At 38.6% G+C, this 9,910-nt stretch overlaps 1 protein-coding gene across 1 annotated transcript in view; it reads right to left on the reverse strand.

Annotated features, from left to right (window-relative positions):
• Positions 1 to 2,646: 2,646 nt before the first annotated feature.
• LOC102812756 (EF-hand calcium-binding domain-containing protein 1-like) overlaps positions 2,647 to 9,910 on the reverse strand; it is a 39,287-nt gene continuing 32,023 nt past the window's right edge. The window contains exon 6 of the mRNA XM_006860084.1: positions 2,647 to 2,757. Coding sequence (XP_006860146.1) covers positions 2,647 to 2,757 — 111 coding nt within the window. The remainder of the gene's footprint in view (positions 2,758 to 9,910) is intronic.

Raw genomic sequence — 9,910 nt, forward strand, 5'->3', positions numbered from 1 at the left:
TAGAATTATGATGTTGCTGCAGAATATTGAACATACTATGGACTGACAGAAGAACAACCAAATCTGTTTTGGAAAAAGTACGCTCCTTAGAAGCAACAATGGTGAGATTTCACCTCACATACTTTGAACAAATTATTTAAAGAGCCCAGTCCGTGAGGGCATTATGCTTGATAAAGTAGAGGGTCAGTGAAAAAGAGGAATACCCTCAGTGAAATGGACTGATACAGTGACTGCAACAATAGATTCAAACATAGGAAAGATAGTTAAAGAAGGTATAACACCAAGCAGTGTTTTGTTCTGATGTACATAGGGTTTCTATGAGTAGACACTGAGTCCAGGGCACCTACTCACAACACCAACATTAGCACAGCCCCATGTTCCAGAAAGATTCTGGTGGGGAAAAAAATAATCATTTTGATAAAATGTGCATCCAGGAATGATGGAGACTTTAAAGAGAAGCTCGGAGCAATTTTTTGCAGACGTGTTTCAGAGTCTATTTTAAGTCTTATTACAATCTCTTTGAATTATTGTCAATAAAATTTGATTTGCATGTCATGTTAATAATATTATGCAATGATTTCCACATCCCATTGAATCACTGTACCTTGGAATGGGCACAAATACGGATTTCTCCTAATTGGTTGCCAAATTTTTTGGCAAAGATGAGTGAGCACCTTCAGTGCTGCATCAGTTTGCTGAAATATTTCAACGGGTATTCCATCAAATCCTAGAAGATTGTTTTTTACCAGTGCTTTCAATGCAACTTGAACTTCTCCTTCAATATTATTGGTTCTTGATCATATGGTACCTCTTGAAATGGTTGAGCATTGACCAATTCTTTTTGGTACAGTCACTCTGTGTATTCCTTCCATCTTTTTTTGGTGCTTTGAATCTTTAAATATTTAGCCCATTGAATCCTTCAGTATTACAACTTGAAGCTTGATTTTTATTTCAGTTCTTTCAGCTTGAGAAATGCTGACTGGTTTTCTAATTTCAGGTCTTTGCATATTTCATTATAATGTCTTTTTGAGCTACCATTTTGACATTTTCTGTTCAGCTATTTTACATAATTTCTTCCATTTGCTTTAGCAAAATTGGTTGCAGGACTACATGGACAGGGAGTTGCCAGAAATTCAAGTCAGATTCTGAAGAGGATGTGGAATGAGGGATAGCATTGATGACATCAGATGGATCTTGGCTAAAAGTAGCAAATACCAGAAAGATGTTTATCTGTACGTTATTGACTATGCAAAGCCTTTTGACTGTGTGGATCATAACAAACAATGGAAACCATTGCAAAGAATGTGTATTCCAGAACACCTAATTGTGTTCATGAGAAACCTGTACATAGATTAAAAGGCAAATTTTCAAATTGTTTAAAGTCAGGAAAGGTGTGTAATAGGATTTTATTCTTTCACCAGACTTATTCAATCTGTATACTGAACAAATAGTCTGAGAAACTGGATTATATGAAGATTATATGCCATCATCAGGATTGTAGGAAAACTCATTAGCAACCTCTGGTATGCAGATGATACAACCTTGCTTTCTGAAAATGAAGAGGACTCAAAATATTTACTGATGTAGTTAAAAAACTACAGCCTTCAGTATGGGTTGCACTTCAATGTAAAGAAAATGAAAATCCTCACAAATTGACCAATAAACAACATCATGATAAACAGAGAAAAACAACTGAAACCATCAACAACTTCATTTTACTTAGATCCACAATCAACCTCGTGGAAGCAGCTGACAAGAAATCAGAAGACATATTGCATAAGGCAAATCTGCTGTGAAACACTTCTTTACTGTGTTAAAGACAAAGATATTAGTTTAGTGATTAAGATGTGCCTGACCCAAGCCACGGTATTTTCAGTCACTTCCTATTCATGTAAAAGCTGGACGGTGAGTAAGGAAAACCATAGAAGAACCAATGCATTTAACTTATGGTCTTGGCAAAGAATACTGAACGTACAATAGACTGCCAGAGAACAGCCAACTCTGTCTTGGAAGCAGTACCGTCAGAATGCTCCTTAGAAATAAGGATGTGAGATTTCATCTCTTGTGCTTTGGACATGTTGTCAGGAGAGATGAGTCTCTGGAGAAGGCCATCATACTTGGTAAAGTGAAGGATCAATGAAAAAGAGGAAGACCCTCAACAAGATAGATTGTAAGGATGGCTCAGGACCGGGCAGTGTATCATTCTTATAGAGTCTCTGTAAGTTCGAACTGCCTCAACAGCACCTAAAAACAACCATCTCTTTATTGAAAAAGTGGTAGGCAATAACATAGTCTTTGGAAGTTCAGAATTGTAATTTTACAATATGAAGTAGAGAGGACAGGGACCAACCAAGATTCTGTAAACCCTTCTGGCTTTGCATGAATGTTTTTATGATGCAAGCAATTGCAGGCCTGGCTTCTTACAAGTACAATCTTGTTCCCAAAGATATTTGCAGGTTAAGAATGCAGGACTACCAGTTTTCAGTGATAGTTTTAAAATCCTATATTTTTTAAAAAGTACATACTTGTTCTCCTGGTGGAATCTTTCCATACTGTTGTATATGATGTATATTTCTCTTGGTGAGTCTTGGACGACCTTTCTACCTTGCTGCACAGAGGTCTGAAAGGGAAATGGGGCCTGCAGCTTTAATAACCTGAGAGAATATACTTTAGTCCTCCAAATTGTAACTCATCCTTCCTTGTTCTAGTCAAGCCCTCATCAAGATAGCAAAGACCATGCTCTTCAAGTTTGGCTTGCTTAAAGAGAAGAAAGCATGGGGGAAGTGTGAGGGTCAAGAGGTCCCCAGAGCTAAGAATTACTCACTCTTATAAATTTTTTCAAGGAGCTCTGATAGTAGTTATGAGTCAGATTAGTAACCTCACAGTCAGCAATTAGAAAAGAAAGACCACTGGTTCCTCGGGGTCTCTATGAGCCAGAAACAACTCCACAGCACCTAACCACCAGCCACCACCATAACTTTTTCAAGTAGCCAAATGTATAATAGTTCTGTCTCAAATGTGCTTGATTATACTTAGATGACCCTATTAAGTTCAGTGAATTTTCTATGTTAAAATCATCCATGAGTTGCTGCATTACTGAAATTAAGAGAACCTAGGTGTAGTGCTATAGGATCAACACTGAATTGTGAACCACAAGGTTGGCAGTTCAAACCCTCCAGCTCCTCCTTGGAAACCCTACACAGGATAGCTATGAGTCAGAACTGAGTCATTGGAACCTAACAACAACAGAAATTGTAGTACAGAAAATAATTTGGGCAGATCCTGAGAAGTGGATGCATTTCTATATATACAGGGAAAAAGCACTTTAATAGAACTTAAGAGTTTTTATAGTCAAAGTAATCATACCATCCTAAGTTTCTGTAAGATTTATTCATGTTTAAAAATTTATTTGTTTCTATTTCTTAGATTTAAAAAAAAGGCCAAGTCAAACAGGTTGGTTTAGTCACATAGAGATGAATACATACTCAACATACAATAAATGTGGGCACAAATGAGTAAGACTAGTTCTTTTTTTTTACCCTTAATTATGCTTACAGAGCAAATTGGTTTTCCATTCAGTAATACATACACATTTCGTTTGCATTCCCTACAATGTAATAGCTCTCTCCCCACTTTTTCCCTGTTCCGCACTTCATTTTAACTTCCTTTCTTATTCTATTCTTCCCACCTTCTGAGATTTATCTCTGGGCAAATGCTGCCCTTTTGATAGCCTCTGGTTGGTAGTTCTAGAGAGTGCATACCTCTCTGGAGTTACTGTTCACCCTACAGTTATGCCTATCGCTTGGCTTAAAGTTGAATCGTAGGAAGGAGTTCAATTCCAGGTTTGAGGAACTGCCTCTTGGTCTAAGCGTCCTAGTCTCAGAGTTTCACCAGTCTTTTGTCAGTTCAGTTCATTTCTGAAATGATTTTGACTTCTGTTGCACATTTTTCTCACACCGGCTGTACACTTCAGGATAAGCATTGAACCGCTAACTGCAAGGTTGATAGTTCACAGGCACCAGCCATTCATTGGAAACCTATACAGGGTTGTTATGAGTCAGAACTGACTTGACAGCACTTAACAATAACAACAATTAGCCAAGACCGACTAATGTGATTCCTTTCAGAGAGCAGTTGTCTGCGGTAGAGGGTACCACCTGATTCTTCTGGTCTCATGGTTGTGGAGGCTGAAGTTTGTTTTATGCATTACTCCTTTAGATGAATTGTTTATTTCAATGTATTATTTTCTTCACTCTTCTTTGTTTCAGATGAGGAGAGACCAATAGTTGCACCTTAGATGGTCCTCATAAGTTTTTAAGACCCCAGTCACTATTCACCAAAGTAGTATGTTGATATTGTAATTGTGAACCATGTTATGCCAATTAATCTTGATACTTGGTCCCGAGCTCAAGAACCAGTGATTCCCTCCCTCAAGGTATTTGGTTATGGCTAAAATGTTTTCCTAAAATTGATCCCTGTATCCTCACTGCATTCACAGATGTGTTACACATATAAAAATATATGTAGAAATATTTTTGTCAAATTTATATATGTGTGTGTGTGTATATATATATATATATATATATATATTGCAGTTCACAGCCCTATTTGTAACCACTATGCTACCAGAGCTATATATTTTGTAACAACTACGCTACATCACGGGACTACACCCATGGGGGGAAAATATATATATATATTCATGGGGGTAATCCCATTCACCTTCCCACACCTGTTCAAATTGCATGTCTACGTATGTATCCACTTTTAGATTTTTATTATCACTATTACTGCAGGATTGAACGCATCATGATATTTACCTTTGTTGCCTTTCACTCTTGTGTACCTCCCAGTGTCTAATTTTGCCTTGACCATTTTATGCTGACCACCCCCTAATTGTGTATTGCCTTTCCCTTCATCTACATTAATACAAGTATTAATACAAATATATGTGTACTCTCAAGTTCATGATTTACACTCCCTTCCCCGCCCTGGTAGATTTTAAATAATGCTTCTTTCCATGTTTAAAGCTCTTGATTTTTTTGTAATAGTAGTTTCATATAATAGTTGTCCTTTTGTTATTAACTAATTTCAGTCAGCCTAACATCCTCCAATGGAATGCGGAAATCATCGGAAAAATCTCTTTGATATCCCATGTGAGTAAAGTTTTACTAAAGGTAATAAAGAAATGGCTGCAAGCATACATCGACAGAGAACTTCCAGAGGTTCAAGCTGTGTTCAGAAGAGGAGGTGGAATGAGGGATATCATTGCTGTTGTCCAGTGGATCTATGCTGAAAGCAGAGAATGCCAGAAGGATGTTTACCTGAGTTTTATTAACTACACAAAGGCTTTTGATTGTGTGGATCATGACAAGCTATGGACAACATTGCGAAGTATGAGTATTCCAGAACACTTAATTGTGCTCATGAGGAATCTGTACATGGACCAGGAGGCAGCTGTATAAACAGAACATGGGAATACTGAATGGTTTAAAATTAAGAAAGGTGTGTGACAGTGTTGTATCCTTTCACCAAATTTATTTAACCTGTATGCTGAGAAAATAATCCGAGAAGCTGGTTTATATGAAGAAAAATGTGACATCAAGATTTGAGGAAGACTCATTAACAACTTGTGATATGCAGATGATACAACCTTGCTTGCTGAAAGTGAAGAATACTTAAAATACTGGTGAAGATCAAAGACCACAGCCTTTGGTATGGATTGCATCTCAATGTAAAGAAAACAAAAATCCTCACCACTGGACCAATAAACAACATTCTTATCAATGGAGAAAAGATTGAAGTTGTCAAGGACTTCATTCTTCTTGGATCAACTATCAACACTCATGGAAGCAGCAGTCAAGAAATCAAAGTACGTATTGCATTGGGCAAATCTGCTGCACAAGATCTTTTTAAAGTGTTGAAGAACAAAGATGTCAGCTTGAGAACTAAGGTGCACCTGACCCAAGACATGGTATTTTCAATAACCTCATATGCATGTGAAAGCTGGACAGTGAATAAGGAAGACTGTAGAAGAATTGATGCATTTGAGTTATGGTCTTGGAGGAGAATATTGAACAAACAGATCTGTGTTGGAAGAAGTATAGCCAGAGTGCTCCTTGGAGGCAAGGATATCTAAACTTCGTCCCTCATATTTTGGACATATTGCCAGGAGGCACCAGTTGCTGGAGAAGGATATCATGTTTGGTAAGGTGGAGGGTCAGATAAAAAAAAGGAAGACTCCCAGCAAGATGGATTGGCAAAGTGGCAGAATCAATGGGCTCAAGCGTGGCAACAATTGTGAGGTTGGCCCAGGACCAGGCAGTGTTTCGTTCTGCTGTGCATATAGTAACCATGAATCGGTACCGACTCAATGGCACCTAACAACAACAACGTCATCTAGGTTTATCCATGTTATGAGACATTTCACAAATCCATTATTATTTTTTAACATTATGTATTATTCCATTGTGTGTAAGTACCATGATTCACTTATTCAATTGTTGGTGGGCATTTTTGTTGTTTGTATTGTTTTGATGTTGTGAATAATGCTGTGACAACATATGTAATCTGTTCTTGTCACAGTTCTTATTTAACTAGCAGTATATTGCTGGATTATATGGTACTTTTATTAGCAACATTTTATAGAAGTGCCATATGTCATGCTGTTTGTACCATTTTACATTTTATCATGAGAGTTTCATCTCTCCATATGCTCACCATGTTTTTCTGATTTTTACTACTAATGCTGGATGAGATGACATCTATTGATGACATCTATGAGATGAGAACATCTGATTGTTGCTTTGCTTCACATCTCTCTAACAGATACTGATCATGAGCATGTCTTCATGTGTTTGTTGGCCAGCTGCATGTCATCTTTAGTAATGTGTCCGTTTGTATTTGCTGTCCATTTTAAAATTAGATTGTCTTTTTCTCATTGGCGTGTAGTATAAATTTTAGAGATTAGTCTCTTATCAGAAATGTTGTTATCTTTCCCCGCGCCCCCCCCTCCCCCAAGTTTGTAGACTCTCTTTTGGTGAAACCTTTTGATGTGTATAAATTTTTATCTTTTAGGAGGTTGCAGTTATCTAGTTTGTCTTCTGCTCTTTGTACATTTTTAGTTATGTTTGACAGTATATTTATGCCATATATTAGGACCCCTAGGTTTTCCCTATCTTTTCCTTCATTGTCTTTATTGTTTTAGGTTTTATGTTAAGGCCTTTGATCCATCTAGAGTTAGTTTTTGTATGTGGTGAGATTTGTGGATCATTTCTTTTTTCTGCAATTGGATACCCAGCGCCATTTGTTAAAGAGACAGTCTCTTCTCTGTTTACTGATGTCAGCCCTTTTTCAAAGATTTGCTGTCAATGGTAGATGAGCTTAGTGCTCTGATCTCATTTCTGTTCCATGTCTGTCATTATAACAGTAACAATCTGTATTGATGATCAAGGCTTTGCAGTAGGTTTTGAGACCGAGAAGTGTGAGGCCTCCTACGTTGTTCTTCTTTAGTGGTGCTTTGCTTATCTGGAGTCTCTTTCATTTCCATATGTTGTTGTTGTTAAGTGCCGTTGAGTCGGTTCCGACCCATAGCGACCCTGAACAGGGTTTCCGAGGCTGTAAATCTTTACAGGAGCAGAACGCCTCATCTTTCTACCGCGGAGCCACTGGTAGTTTCGAACTGCTGGCCTTGAGGTTCGCAGCCCGATTCGTAACCACTATGCTACCAGAGCTCCTTATAATGTTGGTAATTAATTTTTTCACCTCTTCAAAGAATTATGATGGATTTTGGAACAGGTATGATTTGGGTATATCTTTAGATCATATCATTATATATTAAGTATTATGATTTGGGTAGTTTTGACATTTTCAAAATGCTAAGTCTTCTATCTATAAGCATGGTATATTCTTCCATTTATGTAGTTCTCTTGATATCTTATAGCAGTGTTTTGTAGTTTTCCTTATATTGTCTTTTATATCACTGATTAATTTTATTCCTAAGTACCTCATCTTTTAACTATTCTTAACAAAACCCTAGCCAACAGAATACAACAGCATATCAAAACAATAATACAAGTGGAATTTATGCCTGGGATGCAGATGTTTTTCAGCATTAGAAAAGCAATTAACATAATCTAGCTCATAAATAATAGCAATGACAAGAACCACATGACTATATTAATCAATGCAGAATAGGCGTTTGACAAAATTCAACGCCCATTCTTAATAAAAATGCTTAGCAGAATAAGAACAGGAAAATGACTTCCTCTTAGCACAGCTAACCTTGAGGAGCAGCGTCTCAGCAAAATAGAAACAAAAGAACCTACTGGGTCTAACAGAAGGGTTCAGAAAAGTTGTTGTTATTGTATTCTGACAATGTGATGAGATCTGAATGGCAAGCAGACAGTGCTATTGCTCAGGTGAGACCCACAGAGCCACTGAGTCAGCACAAGAGAAATGATCAGAAACAGCTCCAGGGTTAGCTTAGAAGCTGAACTCATGAATCCACAACTAAATTTTTTTTTAAATGTTTTATTGTGAATTATGTGATAGTTTACATGGGAGAACATCAGTTTTACATTCATTCTATCGTATATCTTTTCATTGCCATGGTTACAATCCCCTCCATGCATCATCAACCAACCAATGGGTATACACTACAAGCCTGCACCCCGGTATTCAGTACACAGCCCCTCTCCCTCTCTGGATCTAAAGTCCCCAGCAGCTCTATCTCTCCACATCATCGTCTCTGCCTCCATCTCTGGCATCACTGCTTCTCTGGGTAGGGTCCTGCTCTCCGCTCTTCTCCATTGATGGTCCCAGGGACCTCCGCTCCTGGACTGAAAAGTTAATCACTCCCCTTCTTGCTATAAAACGTCTACCTGTACATTTCCAACCTTCACAATCAGTCCTGATAACAATTATTCACTATCGTATCACAAGAGATCTATCCTCATTTCCTTTCATCAGCTCTGCCTAGACAGATTGGATACTACTCAGTGGGATTCTACCTTCCTCCACACCCTCTGGATCTAGGTTCCCTCTTGAAAGCTTGTAAGCCAGTCACTTCTTGCCTTTGTTGTCTCCCACCCCATTTTGGGTAGCCAATGTCCAAGTTGCCCATCCCTGTCTACTCTCTGTATGGAGGGAGTGGGAATGATCCTCGCTGTAAAGATTTGTTCCCTCTTTTGAGCTACTGCATCAATAGGTGTTGGTCAAGTTCATCAAATTGTATCAGATTACTCTTTTTTTTTTTTCCCCTCTTCTATCTTCTTCTGGTTGAGCTCTGATCATCCAGTCATTGAAGCCAGGTCAAGTGGGTATTATCTGCAAGTATGGGTGTTTTTGTGCATATGCCCTCTCTTCTTATCATCAGGCCGCTTCACTCTCCACTCTAGTCCTCTGTGGCTATGTCACTGACTCTGGGCCCAAGAGTCCCAGGTCTTGCCACACTACTGGCCAACCAAGTCTCTATCTGGGTTCACAGGAGTCTGTTGAACGTTGTAGGGCTTAGCTCGCCGCTTCATTGCTGTTTTTCCTTTACTTCCCCTTATCGGTGATGAGCGTGGTCACCAATCAGAGCGTGTATTTCCATTGAGTCTTAGTCTTGGAAGGGGGTTTGCCCTGAGGGGACCCGACCACTTGCCTTGATGTTTCCTGGGTAAGCAACTTGCTTGTTCTTGTAGTAACAGTTGGTTTGCCTCTATTGTTTTGTGTTTTTCCTTTCAGTCTTTCTTTCAAGAAGTGTCTTCTGTTCTTCTAGCTGCTCCAGGATGGTCTGCTCATCCTTTTGAGTGGAAATTTCCCCTCAGAAGATTCTGGATGTGGTTCAGGCTTCCACCTATAGTCTTACGTATTACAGAGGCTATGCAGGAAGCCTCCTTCACTGGGCACGTTGTAGCCCCATTTT

Source organism: Chrysochloris asiatica, unplaced genomic scaffold (assembly GCF_000296735.1).
Source record: "Chrysochloris asiatica unplaced genomic scaffold, ChrAsi1.0 scaffold00036, whole genome shotgun sequence".
NCBI lineage: Eukaryota > Metazoa > Chordata > Mammalia > Afrosoricida > Chrysochloridae > Chrysochloris > Chrysochloris asiatica.